Here is a 15,799-nt window from a genome sequence, read left to right as displayed (position 1 = left end):
GAAGTAAGCATATTTTATATATATTTTCAAGGTAGAGAACAGGATTTGCTGACAGATGTAGGTTGTGGGCTTCTCTAGGTAGCTCAGATGGTAAAGAATCTGCCTGCAATGCCGGAGACTTGGGTTCGATCCCTGGGTTGGGAAGATCCCCTGGAGAAGGGCATGGCAACCCATTCCAGTATTCTTGTGTGGGGAATCCCTTGGACAGAAAAGCCTGGCAAGCTACAGTCCATGGGGTCACAAAGAGTCAGACACGACTGAGTGATTAAACACAGCACAGTAGGTTGTTAGAGGAGAGAAATCAAGGATGACTCCAAGGTTTGCTGGTGTGGACAAACAAAAAAGTGGAGCTGCCATTAATTGAAACAGAAAAGATTGTAGAATGAACAGATTTGAAGTGGGGTTTTAGGTATCAAGAATTTGATTTTTTCTTTTTTTTGAAGTTGAAATACTTATTAATTATCCAAGTAGAAATGCAAGTAGTTTATTTGATATGTGAGTCTGAAGTTAGAGGAGAAAGCTGTAAACTAGAGATAAATTTGGAAGTCATCAGCATATAGATGGTATTTAAGATATTTAAGGCCCAAAGACTAGATGAGATCCTCAAGGATGTGAGTGTGGAGTGTGAATTCCACAATCCACTTCTTCCTCCATAAGAATTCAAGGAATTGACCTCTAGGTCACCATGATGTTAAGATGTCTGGGAGAAGGGGAGGAGTCAGCAAAAGAAAATGAAAATGAGCAATTAAAATGGTTGGAGGAAAACCAAGAGAGTTTTTGGTGTCTCGAAGCCAATTGGAAAACATATTTGAAGAAAGAGAGATTATTATCTTTTCCTTATACTGTTGAATATTGAGTAAGATGAGACTGAGAATTGACCATTGGATTTGGCAAGGTGGAAGTTGCTGGTGTCTTTGAAATTTGTTGGAATAGTGAAGACAAAAACCTGTAGGAAAGAATCTGAGATATAGAAGGGGAGATAGTAACAACAGCATTCAGGGATTTTAGAGAAGAGAGACATAGGAGCGGTAACTAGAAGGAAGTGTGAGATCTAAACAGTATTTGTTTTTTAAGATGGAAGATATTATAGAATGCTTGTGTGTCAAAGAGGGCAATACAGTCAAGAGGGAGAGATTGATACAGGAGAAAGAATAGCTAATTGTAGAAACCAAGTTCTTCAGTATGTGGGACAAAGGAATCCAGTGCATAATCGGAGGAATTAGTCTTAGTATGTGACCCTGGAGTAAGTGGCTATGTGTAGAAGAGGAAAAGAGAATGAGAAAAAGGAGTCAAGGAAATTAGAGGGCATGTATTGGACAGATCATCTACATGCATATCTTGTTCACCCAGAATGATGACAACATTCAGTTCAGTCCAGTCACTCAGTAGTGTCAGATTCTTTGTGACCCCATGGACTGCAGTATACCAGGCCTCCCTGTCCACCAGCAACTCCCAGAGTTTACTCAAATGCATGTCCATTGAGTCAGTGATGCCATCCAACCATCTCAACCTCTGTCATCCCCTTCTCCTCCCACCTTCAATCTTTCCCAGCATCAAGGTCTTCTCAAATGAGTCAACTCTTCGCATCAAGGATGTGAGTATGGCGTGTGAATTCCATAATCCACTTCTTCCTCCATAAGATTTCAAGGAATTGACCTCTAGGGCACCATGATGTTAAGATGTCTGGGAGAAGGGGAGGAATCAGCAAAAGAAAATGAAAATGAGCAATTGCTCAGGTGGCCAAAGTATTGGAGTTTCAGCTTCAGCATCAGTCCTTCCAATGAATATTCAAGACTGATTTCCTTTAGGATGAACTGGTTGGATCTCCTTGCAGTCCAAGGGACTCTCGAGTCTTCTGCAACACCATAGTTCAAAAGTATCCATTCTTCAGCGCTCAGCTTTCTTTATAGTCCAACTCTCACAACCATACATGACTATGAGAAAAACCATAGCCTTGACAAGACAGACCTTTGTTGGCAAAGTAACATCTCTGCTTTTTAATATGCTATCTAGGCTGGTCGTAACTTTCCTGCCAAGGAGTGTCTTTTAATTTCATGGCTGCAATCACCATCTTCAGTGATTTTGGAGCCCCCAAAAAGAAAATCTGCCACTGTTTCCACTGTTTATCCATCTATTTGCCATGAAGCAGTGGGACCGGATGCCATGATCTTAGTTTTCTGAATGTTGAGCTTAAAGCCAACTTTTTCACTGTCCTCTTTCACTTTCATCAAGAGGCTCTTTAGTTCTTCTTCACTTTCTGCCATAAGGGTGGTGTCATCTGCATATCTGAGGTTATTGATATTTCTCCCAGCAATCTTGATTCCAGCTTGTGCTTCATAAAGCCCAGCGTTTCTCATGATGTACTCAGCATGTAAGTTAAATTTAAGCACAGTGACAATATACAGCCTTAACGTACTCCTTTTCCTATTTGGAACCAGTCTGTTGTTCCATGTCCAGTTCTAACTGTTGCTTCCTGACCTGCATACAGATTTCTCAAGAGGCAGGTCAGGTGGTCTGGTATTCCCTCTCTTGAAGAATTTCCCAGTTTGTGGTGATCCACACAGTCAAAGGCTTTGGCATAGTCAATAAAGCAGAAATAGATGTTTCTCTGGGACTCTCTTGCTTTTTCCATGATCCAGCGGATGTTGGCAGTTTGATCTCTTGTTTCTCTGCCTTTTCTAAAACCAGCTTGAACATCTGGAAGTTCACAGTTCACTATTGCTGAAGCCTGGCTTGGAGAATCTTGAGCATTACTCTGCTAGCGTGTGAGATGAGTGCAATTGTGTGGTAGTTTGAGCATTCTTTGGCATTGCCTGTCTTAGGGATTGGAATGAAAACTGACCTTTTCCAGTCCTGTGGCCACTGCTGGGTTTTCCAGATTTGCTGGCATATTGACAACCTTAGTAGTGGGAAAAAAGACATTAAGTCAGAATGACAGGAAGATGATAAGGAGACTGGTTAATGAATATAACAAGAAAAAGAACCAGGCAGTTACCTGATGGCCTGCACTTCAGAGACAATGGAGGTTTTGAGGGAGTATTTCCTATAGACTATAGTTCATTAAGAGACTATGGAAATTGGCCAGCATTTAAAATTTCATTGTGACTTAATAAGATCTATGCTGTGATCAGTAATGGCTCCTAATATCTCAGAAAAGAGACAGACATCATACACCTTTGGCTGGAAGCACGCACAACCATCTAGTCTTTAGAAAGAAAATAAAAATCAAATGGTATCTGATCAAGTCTCTGGGTCCAACAATATTTATTGAAGACCGATGATATACTCAGAGGAATCAGCAGCTAAATTTATTGGAATCACTGGTTTTTCTTATACCCAAAGATGCACAAAGCATGAAAGTGGCTGAGACTTCTGTTGATAAATCAGATCAGCCTGCAGTGAGGTGACAGCGTGGGTGCTCTTGCTGTTCACTGTTCATTTTATTCCATTAGAGTTTGGTGCCTGTTAGGATTGCTTCTTTAGAACCTTTTTTTGCCCCTAGAGTTCTCAGGGTAAGTTCCCTGTTCACAGTTCATTTGAGAAGACTCAACCTTATTTGCCAGTTACATTAATCTATAGAAAATAGGGTACCTTTTTCATCCCAAAGACTAGCGACTGCTATTATAAATATTTCTTCTGAAAATCTGTAATCATTTTCAGATGTGGAAGCTATAAAAGGATAGCTTTTATATTTTACTTTTTTTCCTATTTCTTTTTAAATTGAAGTATAGTTGGTTCACAATGTTGTTAACTATTTTACTTTTTGCAGGTATTAATTTATATATGATGTGTCCTCTCTTACAATATATACTATGTAGTTATGTCACCAATTTCGTGGCCATTTTTTTCCTTCGTCTTTAAAGAAGAATAGTAACCAGGACCACCATTTAGAACTTTCTTTTTTGAACATTAATAATAAACAGTGCCCCATCTGGAGGGCTAATTACCAGAAGCCTGCCCTGCTCCTGACACGTGTTGTGTCAGGGTGTGCTGCCTGCGGGCTGGCATCTGGGCCACTTCTTAGCCCCTGCTTGTGCCTTCCACTGGGTGCCTGCAAGCCATGCACAGCCACACAGCTATACATAGCAGCTCTCAATAGAAACTCAGTGTCATTTAGATATTTCTAATAATCAACTAGATGTAACTAATCCTTTATAAACAAAGCAGAGTAGAACAATTGTTCATTTATATGTGTTAGATGTGACCATCATTTAAAACATTAATACTATAATTAACATGTTTTTAAAGTTTTCAAACTCTACTATAATTGTGTGTGGATGTGGAAGTAATAGTTTTTTAGGAAAAATTTTGACAAATAGAGCTAAGATTCTTTATTGTTTTATGTGCTCAGTTTTGAGTGCCTAGAACATATATATTTTCACACGTATAAACACACCATATGTACATACATACATCTGTTTAATTTTGTATTATGGAAGTTTCATAATGCATACAAAAAAAAAAGTAAAGTGATGAAGCCTTATATGTCTATCATTCAACTTCAGCAGTTATCAGTGTATTATTTTATCTGCTTCCTCCTCCTTCTCCCACCACAAATTATTTTGAAGCAAATCCCAAATAGTATGTTTTTAATCTGTAAAGTGAAAGTGTGAAAGTGTTAGTCACTCAGTCGTATGCAACTCTTTTTGACCCCATGAACTATGGACTGTAGCCTGCCAGGCTCCTCTGTCCATGGACTTTTTCAGACAAGAATACTGGAGTGGGTAGCCATTCCCTTCACCAGGCGATCTTCCTGACCCAGGGATCGAACCCAAGTCTCTTGTATTGCAGGCAGATACTTTACCCTCTGAGTCACCTTTTAATCTGTAATCTCTTCAATATCTACTTTGGAAGGTAAAGACTGTATTTTAATAAAATAAGCACAGTTTAGTATCATCTAATATTTTAAACAGTTAAATATTATCAACCAGTCATTCAGACTTTCTTTTCTTGTTTTACAAATAGTTTTTAAAGTTGGTCTGTTTGAACTAGAATCAAAACTAGTCTATACAACATGTCTCTTAATTTACTTTTAATCTATACCTTCCTTCCCTTTTTTTGCATTTTATATCTTGAAGACAGGATCATTTGTCAACTTTAAGATTTTTCTGATTGTATCCACATTGATAACATTTTCCTTTCCAAGAATATTTTCCACTGTTATTTAAATATAACACACCTCAACTCCATAGTTCAGTTCAGTTCACTCAGTCGTGTCTGACTCTCTGTGACCCCATGGACTGCAGCATGCCAGGCTTCCCTGTCTATCACCAACTCCCAGAGCTTTCTCAAAGTCATGTCCATTGAGTCAGTGATCCCATCCAACCATTTCATCCTCTGTTGTCCCCTTTTCCTCCTGCCTTCAATCTTTTCCAGCATCAGGGTCTTTTCTAATGAGTCAGTTCTTTGCATCAGGTGGCCAAAGTATTGGAGCTTCAGCATCAATCCTTCCAATGAATATTCGGGACTGATTTCCTTTAGGATTGACTGGTTTGATCTCCTTACTGACCAGGAGACTCTCAAGAGTCTTCTCCAACACCACAGTTCAAAAGCATCAATTCTTTGGCACTCAGCTTTCCTTATAATCAAATTCTCACATCCATACATGACTACTGGAAAAACCATAGCTTTCACTAGATGAACCTTTGTCTGCAAAGTAATATCTCTGCTTTTTAATATGCTATCTAGGTTGGTCATAGTCCATCTCCATAGACTACAAACACATTTTTGCTTAAATGGAAAAATTAATTCTTAATTTAGTTGTCAAGGAATGGATGATTTCCTAGATTTTATAAACATGAAAGGTGGGATCTGGAGGGAAGTCTGTAAGCTCCAGGACCTAACTGAGTTTTATGAACCTCCATGTTTATAACTCTGTGATTATTTTGCTAACACTATATAATTTGTTGACATCTTAAAGTATTATAAAACACTAGAATATCAATTTATAGTAGGAATGAACATGCTAGGCTGATTTTGGTTAAAGTAATATTTTTATTATATTTTTCATTGACAAAAAAAGATACCAGGTGATCAGCACTCCAACAGATTTTTTTATGGTAATGGAATATGTGTCTGGTGGTGAATTGTTTGACTACATCTGTAAACATGGACGGGTGAGTAACATTCTATCTAGTACAATAAACCCTTAAGCAAAAAAAAGAGGAAAGTAGTAAGAAATAGCAAACCACAAAGATATCTTCAAAGTGAGATTGTTTCTGTAATAATGTCTAACTAAACATACAGAGTGTTAGATGTATTTTCTTTCTTAAAACATGCAATTTATGACATACTGATTTTAGGAAATATATTCCACTTAATTGCCAACATGAAAAGCCTATGCTTTTCAAAGTGCAAAATCAGTTCCATAACACCATGCTGAAGCTTCAGATATTTCCTTTTCTTAGCAGTTTCACTTAAATTCTATTTTAGATTGTTTTACTTGTGAAACATTGTGCACATTTAGTAATATTATTTGAAAATGACCTGTGACATCTAGCAACAAAGAAAAGCTTGTCAATTGATATGTTGAGCTTGAATGCAAGTTTTTGGCTTGTTTGTCTGATTTGTTGAGAATTTTAACACAATTCTAATTGCTTTATTACTCAGTTATATTTAGGTTGATTGTGAAACTAAAACTTGCTATGTAGATGTCCCAAATATTCTTGGTATACTTTCTTTTGTACCTGATAGGTTGAAGAGATGGAAGCTCGGCGGCTCTTTCAGCAGATTCTGTCTGCCGTGGATTACTGTCACAGGCACATGGTTGTTCATCGAGACCTAAAACCAGAGAATGTGCTATTGGACGCACAGATGAATGCCAAGATAGCTGATTTTGGTATGTAACTCCAGAGTTGTTCAGAAGTGTACTAGCTGCCTTTGCAAGTGTGACAGTACCAACTCTTAATGAGCTAAAACTTTCACTTTCAAGGATGTAAATCCTATTTTGTGAAAAGGGATTAGTCGCACAGTCTGCACACTAGCTTGTTCTGTTCATTTAAACCACTTTCTAAAAATGCAAGTACATCTCGAGAAGTTAGAGAGCTGGTATCAAGGTAAACCTACTCAACCTGCATTCCCTCCTGAGGAAATGAGACTTGACTGTTTTTTGTGAGGGTTACAAACCCCCTTTGAAAATCTAATGAAAGTACGGGCTTTTTCCCTGATAAATGCATTTAAATGGAGGTTCGTGAAAATTCCCATGCAGTTGTGGAGCATTGTAATCCTTCTGAACTGGTGGAGGAGGAATGTCAGTAGACTGAGTAGTAACATCTAACAGCTGTTGATAAAAGAATAGGAGTTTTTGTTGGGGGGTAAAATAAAGGATAAAATGTAATTTTTATGACCAGACATTTTCTGGGATTAACATACCTGGACAGGGTGCCATAGTAGGGGAAAGGGTTTAGGAAGTGAGAGATTATAGAAAGAGATGAAAAGGTGCCAGAGTTCAGCATTATTTAGTTAACGTTTTTGTCTGTACCTTGTCTTTCATCTAAAAGTCAGGAAATTCCTTTTTCTATTTCTCTTCTCTAATCATAAACCTCATTTAGTGCTGTAGTTCAACTAGATTTTGGTTCAATAGAATATTTTTTTATGTTGAATTAAAGCTTTCCAAATTAAAAACTTTTGGAACATAATCTTTATAAAATGGAGCCTATCTGATTTCTACCTAGAGATTTTTTTTAAAAGGCCCATGAAAACAGAGTATAAAAAAGTGATAGTATTCTCTGTTTTCTTTCACTTGGAGAAATGGGTAAGTAATATTTTGATGCTTTTATGTTTGAAAAATTATGCATAATTTAGAATAACCTCATATTTGTGAAATGAATCAACATTCTTATTTAGGAAAGGAATCAGTCTTACGTGTGATGTGCTTCACCTTTTTTGTCAGGTATAAGCACTCTGAAATGGTCTCTTTCTAGTCTAACAAATACTTTCTACTGCTTTTTAACATAAGTAAACATTATGATATTTGAGGCACTACAGACTTGATGTTATTCCTTTTGCATTAATCCATATTTACTTTAAACATATCTGAAAGTGAAAGAAAGAAAGTGAACTCACTCAGTCGTGTCCGACTCTTTGCGACCCGTGGACTGTGGCCCACCAGGCTCCTCCGTCCATGGGATTCTCCAGGCAAGAATACTGGAGTGGGTTGCCATTTCCTTCTCCAGGGGATCTTCCTGACCCAGGGATCAAACTGAGGTCTCCCACATTTCAGGCAGACGCTTTAACCTCTGCACAACCAGGGAAGCCCTTAAATACAAGAATACAGTCTCTCAGAAAACCTCCTATAGAGACACAGAACTTCAGATCCAAGTACTAACATCAAAGATTTCGAGGGAGGAAAGGAAGCCAAGTTGAAATAAGAAGGGGGAGGAGGCGGGAGAGGTGGGGCAAAAGGGGTGGCCTTACAGACCTGCCACCTACAGATACCCAGGCGTTATGGGGCTTTTCCCTGGGCCTCCAGAGAAGGGTGGGCTGGAACTCGGCCCTACCAGAAATCAGACCAGACCAGAACCAGAATTCGAGTTCTCTGCCAGGAGGAGATGATCAGTCTCTAATCCTCAGCTCAGGCTGACGGCCCTTCAACCAGATTCCTGCGTCCAGGACTGGGGGACTAGAAAAACAGGGAAGGATAGAAAGGGTTAAGGAGAGGAAAGAGAGGGCAGGGGAGAGAGGTCAATAAAGTCTCTTGCTCCTTACCCAGTCGGAGCACTCTGGACAGTTGTCCATGTCAGGAGGAGACCAGGGACAAAAGGGTCCCAGTTGCAGCTGCTGGGTCTGGTCCATTGGCAGGCAAGCTGGCCCCTGAGTACCCCGGGATACCTAGCACCAGCTAAACATACTACTCTTATTTTTAGGATTATCTAACATGATGTCAGATGGTGAATTTCTGCGAACTAGCTGCGGATCCCCAAATTATGCAGCACCTGAAGTCATCTCAGGCAGGTAATATAGTATATCAGTGAAGAGTAAGCTTTTCGTAATGTTTTGTTCATTCTGATTACATTTAACTTTCTCTTTGGAAGATAAGGTTTTTAATAGAAGCACATTGTCCCTTTAATTTTTCTGTCATTGAAGACAGAAGAGTTACATTAAACAATTTTTAAAACATTTAATTTTAATTTTGTTATGAAGTATTTAAGGAGTTTTTCCATTAAAATTGCAAAAAAAAATCTTGATTTTTTTTTTTAATTTTAGGCAATTGCAGCTAGGAAAGCAAGCATTTGCCAGGCTCATTATTTACTTATCAGACACAGTCTTTTAATCATACTTTATATACTCTTATAAAGCATGCAGAGTATATTTATGTTGTCTTTGGAAGAATGAGGTTTTGAGGGGAGACGTTATTGTCATTTCATGAAAGCAAACTGCACAAGAGAAGACTGTAATTATTCATGTAACTTACTCATTGATACATTTTTTAAATGTTTATACAGATTGCAGTGATAAACTTAAGTCTTCTTTGGTGACCAGTGTCTGATCTTAAGTTAACAGAATTCTGTGAGAGAAAATATAAAACAGTTATCATTGCATATATAGGAGCTTGGGCTACATAGCAAATGCTGTAAACATTGGATAGTGATTTTTATTGAAATGGATTATACTGTTTTAATTAGAACTGTAGAGATATACTTTATTACCTGAGGCTTAGGTTTGAGTTTGGTAATGTGCCATCAGGGCAATTTTAACACTGTAGAAAGGTGAGAGACAAAAGGGACAGCATTCTAGGCATAGGTTTTCTGGATAAAGGTCGTCTCAGCCCCATGAGCCACCAGGTTATTTGAATGAAAGTAGTAGTTATGCAGGATAATGTGATATAGCATGAATACCATGAAAGAGATTGCTATAGAACTAGTTAGGTACTTTACTATTTCAAATATTCTTTAAAATAGGTCTGTTGGGCATAAACATTCTATTTTTTATGCATTGTCTTGTCTTTTAATTGCTTTATGTAAGAAGATTTAGCCTATACACTAATACACTATATAGTATTGCTTTTCTTAAAGTTTATGGTCATCTACTTTGATGTTTCTATCAAAAATCAACCACAGAAAGTTTTATACTTTTTAATTAGTAAGTTCAGTTTAGTTTGTGTCAAATACACATAAGTACTGTTTTCTCTTGGGAAATTTGAATCGCAATGGGTTAGACCAATTGTTCTCTCTGGAGACCAACCATTGAGTGTTGGGGAGTGGCCATGGATTTCATTAAAGAGCTTGGAAAGCAATACATTTGGAGTCTGCACTGTGTCTACAGGCGCACAGAGAAGAAGTAGGGTGCGTGCAATTGAGAGGTGACACTTGCGCTTCAGTTTTGTGCTGTCATCTTCCCCTAGGCTGTATGCCGGTCCTGAAGTGGATATCTGGAGCTGCGGTGTTATTTTGTATGCTCTTCTTTGTGGCACCCTCCCATTTGATGATGAGCATGTGCCTACGCTGTTTAAGAAGATCCGAGGGGGTGTTTTTTACATCCCAGAATATCTCAATCGTTCTGTTGCTACTCTCCTGATGCATATGCTGCAGGTTGATCCCCTGAAACGAGCAACTATCAAAGACATAAGGTGAATATTCTTTTTGTGACTATTAAGTACATATTCTAGTATTAATATTAGTACCACTAACTGAATGCTTTCTTTATGTTAGGCACTGTAACACTTTATATGGATTTTACTTTCCTTATTATGTAAACCTGGCCCTATGATTCAACTTTTAATTATTTCAGATTGTGTCCCAAACTTTTCAGTTAAAGTAGCAAAGCATACAAGGCCTGTCATAGTAAGGCTCTGCTTACTTCTTCCTGCTCTTACCCCTTGTACCAGAGCTCCAGCCACAGTGAACTTTTCCTTGTTCCTCAAATATAATGATGCATATTTTATGCCTTCATGTCTTTGTTTGTATTATTCCTTTGCCTCTAATACCTTTTCTGCCCTTTCGGACCTAAAAGTTTCCATTCATCCTTTAAAATTCTGCTCACTTATCACCTGCCTTGTGCAATCACTCCTGATTCTCCAGGGCATGGTCAGTTGCTTGCACTTCTGTGATTTCCACACTTTGTTCATGCTCTCATTCTCATTTTGTATCTGGCTGTTTTCAGTGTATCTTTCTCCTCTCTTGTAATTATAAAAGGGTAGAGAGAGTGTCTTAGCACCTTTGTATATACAGTGCTGGAAGGCCTAGAAATACAGTAAACATTCAGAAAGTATTTGAATACGTTTCAAATGGAAAAAAACAGGGTGAGAGTTATATATTTTACATAGAGTTGATGAAATAAACCATAAAGAGTTTTGCTAAGATTTTGAATCCAAAAATAGCCTCTAGTGGGTTTGCTGTGAAGGATTTCTTGTTATGTGAGAAACTTTGGAAAGTGCAGTTGCTGGTGTTACTGTGAATATGACCTTTATATAGCACACACAAGTCAGGATGATTCATTGCCCTCTGTGTTTTATTTATCAGTCATATTTCTTAGAGGGTTTTTTGTTCTTACCTGACATTTCATCAGGTATTTATTTGCAAACACATTCTTTTAACATCTTTCCTGAATACTCTGCCTTGTCCTGACTCTTGAAATATTTAAATGATGGCTGGGGTAGTTGTTTGTGTGACTGCTGCTGATCTCTTTTGCATTCCTGCTGCATTTGTGTCTTCTTCCCTTAGCCTCTGTTAGTGTTCCAGGCCTCATACATAAAAATATAAAATTGTAAATTAGTACCATATTTAGTTTTGGAATGGAAATGAACAACTTAGCAGGGGAAAATTCTTTTGTGTTCATAGTTCTTTAGAGTAAATAGGTCACTTAGTTGGCTTTTCCTTAGAGCATTAAATATGCTAATATGTATATATATTTGCACCTGTTCACATCAGCACATGTACTTAGAATAATAAAAGTACCAATTCTGTTATATTAAACAGGTACCTGTATATTCACAAGCTTTAGAAGAATAATGTAAATAAAAACCTACTAGGAGAAGTTAATTTGCACATAATGTGGGTGGTATAAAAGAGTGGCAACCATCTCAGGACTTAAAATTGTTGTTGTTGTTCAGTAGCTCAGTCATGTCTGACTCTGTGACCCCATGGACTGCAGCACGCCAGGCGCCCCTGTCCTTCACCATCTCCTGGAGCTTGTACAAACTCATGTCCATTGAGTCAGTGATGCCATCCAACCATTTTGTCCTCTGTCATTCCTTTCTCCTTCTGCCTTCAATCTTTCCTAGCATCAGGGTCTTTTCTAATGAGTCAGCTCTTTGCATCAGGTGGTCAAAATATTGGAGCTTCAGCTTCAGCATCAGTCCTTCCAATGAATATTCAGGACTTATTTCCTTTAGGAATGACTGGTTTGATCTTGCAATCTAAGGAACTCTCAGGAGTCTTCTCCAACACCACAGTTCAAAAGCATCAGTTCTTTGGTTCTCAGCCTTCTTTATGGTCCAACTCTCGCATCCATACATGACTACTGGAAAACCATAGCTTTAATTAGACAGGCCATTGTTGGTGAAGTAATGCCTCTGCTTTTTAATATGCTGTCCAGGTTTGTCATAGCTTTTCTTCCAAGGAGCAAGTGTATTTTAATTTGAGTAGTAACTTGAATTTATAGTTTTCATCATTTTAAGATTTCTTCATATTCTGTATTTAATGTTTGGAAATTCTTCATTTGACAAAATACAATTCAACAGAAAGAGTTACTAATTTATTGAATGATTTTATATAACAGGCATTTTGCTAGATACTTGACGTATTTTCTTGCATTGATTCCTAATAGGTAGCTCTTATTTTTTTTAAATGCTTATAGTATTTCCTTTTTTAAAACAATATATATTCATTTTCTTTTTGGCTGCTTCGTACCTTAGTTGTGGCACATGGGCTCTTCGTCATGGCGTGCAGGATTCTTGCTAGTTGTAGCACAAGGGCTCAGTAGTTGCGGTGCTCGGGTTTTCTAGTTGTGTGTGGACTCAGTTGCTCTGTGGCGTGTGGGACCTTAGTTCCCAGACCAAGGATTGAACCCATGTCCCCTGCATTGGAAGGCAGATTCTTAACCACTGGACCACTAGGGAAGTTCCAAGTTTAATAGGTAGCTATTGTTATTCTCATTTTACAAAAGTAGGGCTGAGAAGTTGCCTGATTTCAGAACCTGTACTACTTCAACTAATCCGTATTGCTACACCAGTCCTATGACATCCATCCTTTCTCCAGCATACCTAGTTTTATTGTGCTTCACTTTTTTGCACTGTGTAGATACTGTGGTGTGTTTTTTTTTGTTTGTTTGTTTGTTTTACAAATTAAAGGTTTGTGGAATCCTCATCTCATTTGATGATGGCTAGCATTTTTTAGCAATAAAGTGTTTTTTAATCAAGACATACATTGTTTTGGGGGCATAATGTTTTTGCAAATTTAATAGTCTACAGATACTCTAAGCATAATTTTTTATGACATTCATTTATTTCAGTAGAATAAAACTATAAGCAACATGAAAATGTAAAGTGCTACATAAAAGCCCCATAGTAATAAAATTTGAAAGGTTTCATTGGCTTAAACAGTTACAGGTAAAAGAGACTTTATATATATTTTCAAGCATGCTATTTTAACTATCTTGATATGTGCTATGTTGGTCAAAGAAAAGGCCAATGAGTTACCTAAATCTGAGGACCGAGGGAAGGAATCCTAAGCCTTTACCTACTAGATCACACATCAATTTTGGCCTTATCCTATAAATAAGCCCCACTGTAAACATAATTTTTATATGCAGTGGGAAACCAAAATATTGGTGGCTTGCTTTATTGCAATATTCACTTTATTGCAATGTTCTAAAACCAAGCCCGCAATATCTTTAAGGTATGCTTTTATTTTTGTATATATCTTTTCTTTTTCTCTTAAGATGGTAGGCTATTGGAGGTTAGAAAATATATCTGTATTTATTTGTTCATTTAATCATTTTTATTTACTTAACAGTTATTTAACATCTGCTTTGTTCAAGGTCTTATGCTAATTGCTGGGAATATTGGTAGGCAAGACAGACATTGTCTTCAGGAAACTCATATCTTTAAGTGCTTTAAGCTTAGTATTGCTCAGTAGTGCTTAGTATGTTGTTATGGTTAAAATGAAAGATCTGAAGTTCAACTGTCTAATCACAAATTCTGATTCTTTGTTAGCTATTGGCATATTTCCTACCTCATTGTGCTTTAGTTACATCGTTTATAGTGGATTTGTTTGAAGGATAGTCTTAGGTTAAAACATAAGAATTTACTATTTCTATAGGTCTAGACACAGTTGAATGTTAGAAACTACAAGTATTCATTCTAATATAATTCCCATTTTTAGAATAATGCCCAGCATATAATATTAGCCATTAATACTATCCTAAAGTGAATATATAAGGACCTTTTAGCTGCACTTAAAGAAGTTTGCACACATTGTGAAATTTATACAATTTGATTGGAGTCATTATAGCTCATTTAGTCTTAAGTCTTATATGAAAATCAGATATTAGGCAGCAGTGACAGAAAGACGGTTTCTGGAGGCTGTGTAGTAACCCATCTGAAATGAATTGATTTTGTTTCAGATGAACCTTCATAAACATCCTGGTTACTACTTACCTTGTTTAGAAATTGACTCCTTAAAATTAAAAGCTGGGTGTATGACTTTTTTTTTTTAACATGTTCAGGGTTGCTTTATTATCATTAAAATTTTTTTTTAAATTTTAATTGAAATATAGTTGGTTTACAGTGTTGTGATACTTTCAAGTATATAGCACAGTGACTCAGTTACACACATACACACACACACAGAGACATATACATACACACGTGTATATATCTTCCTTTTCAGATTTTTTTTCCTTATAGGTTACTTCAAAATATTGAGTATAGATCCCTGTGCTGTACAGTAGGTTCTTATTGGTTATCTATTTTATATATAGTACTGTGTATATGTTAATCCCAATCACCTGATTTGTCCTCCCCCTATCCCAAAGTATGGCTTTTTAATTGGCACTGTTATTATTATGAAGAACTGTGGTTCTTTTTCTGAATTAATTAGAAATGAAAATTTAGATTATTTCTGTTTTTTTAAACATTTATTTTATTGATATAATTCACATACCATAAATTTGTTCTTTAAATTGTATGATTCAGTGGTTTTTAGTATGTTCACAAAGTTGTATAGTCATCGCCACTCTTTGATCCCAGAACAGTTTTCTCATCCCCAAAGACGCTCTGTACTCACTTCCTCCTCCTTGCAGCCCTTGACAACCACTCATCTACTTTCTGTCTTTATGGATTTGCCTCTTCTGGACATTTCATATAAATAGAATCACAGCATGTGGCCTTTTGAGTCTGGCTTCTTTCACTTAGCATGTTTTCAAGGTTCTTTCATGGCGTAGAATATCAGTACTTAATATTTTGCTTGAAAAATATTCTGTTGTTTAGATAAACTACATTTTGTTTATCCATTTATTAATGGATATTTGAGTTGTTTCTAATTTTGGTTCATATAATGCTGCCATGAACATTTATGTACACATTTTTAAATGGTCATATGTTTTTATTTCTCTTGCATAGATGCCTGGAATTTATAATTGTTGTACACTGTTGTTGCTTTAATTTACTTAGTGATTTTACTTAACTAATTCTGTTAAGTCTGTATTCTTTGTCAAGGGTGGCCACTGAAGTCTCTGCTTCATTAGCTTAATGGTCAGCTAATTGCTAGAGAAAGATTTCCTTAAAGGCCTTGATCTAATCAGTCTCCCAGCCTTTGCTGAGGGATTCTGTGTCCATGTTGGGGTGTGTCTTCAGCATTTT

The 15,799-nt window shown here is 37.0% G+C and overlaps 1 protein-coding gene across 2 annotated transcripts in view; it reads left to right on the top strand.

Annotated features, from left to right (window-relative positions):
- PRKAA2 (protein kinase AMP-activated catalytic subunit alpha 2) overlaps positions 1-15,799 on the top strand; it is an 81,720-nt gene that overhangs the window by 51,011 nt on the left and 14,910 nt on the right. For both annotated transcript variants that reach the window (XM_061411810.1, XM_061411811.1), the window contains 4 exons: positions 6,023-6,116; positions 6,694-6,838; positions 8,865-8,952; positions 10,343-10,567. In XM_061411810.1, coding sequence (XP_061267794.1) covers positions 6,023-6,116; positions 6,694-6,838; positions 8,865-8,952; positions 10,343-10,567 — 552 coding nt within the window. The remainder of the gene's footprint in view (positions 1-6,022; positions 6,117-6,693; positions 6,839-8,864; positions 8,953-10,342; positions 10,568-15,799) is intronic.

The sequence above is a fragment of the Bos javanicus genome, chromosome 3 (assembly GCF_032452875.1).
Source record: "Bos javanicus breed banteng chromosome 3, ARS-OSU_banteng_1.0, whole genome shotgun sequence".
NCBI classification, from domain to species: domain Eukaryota; kingdom Metazoa; phylum Chordata; class Mammalia; order Artiodactyla; family Bovidae; genus Bos; species Bos javanicus.
The sequence above is the reverse complement of the archived record's forward strand: the minus strand, read 5'-3'. Positions and strand labels throughout refer to the sequence as shown.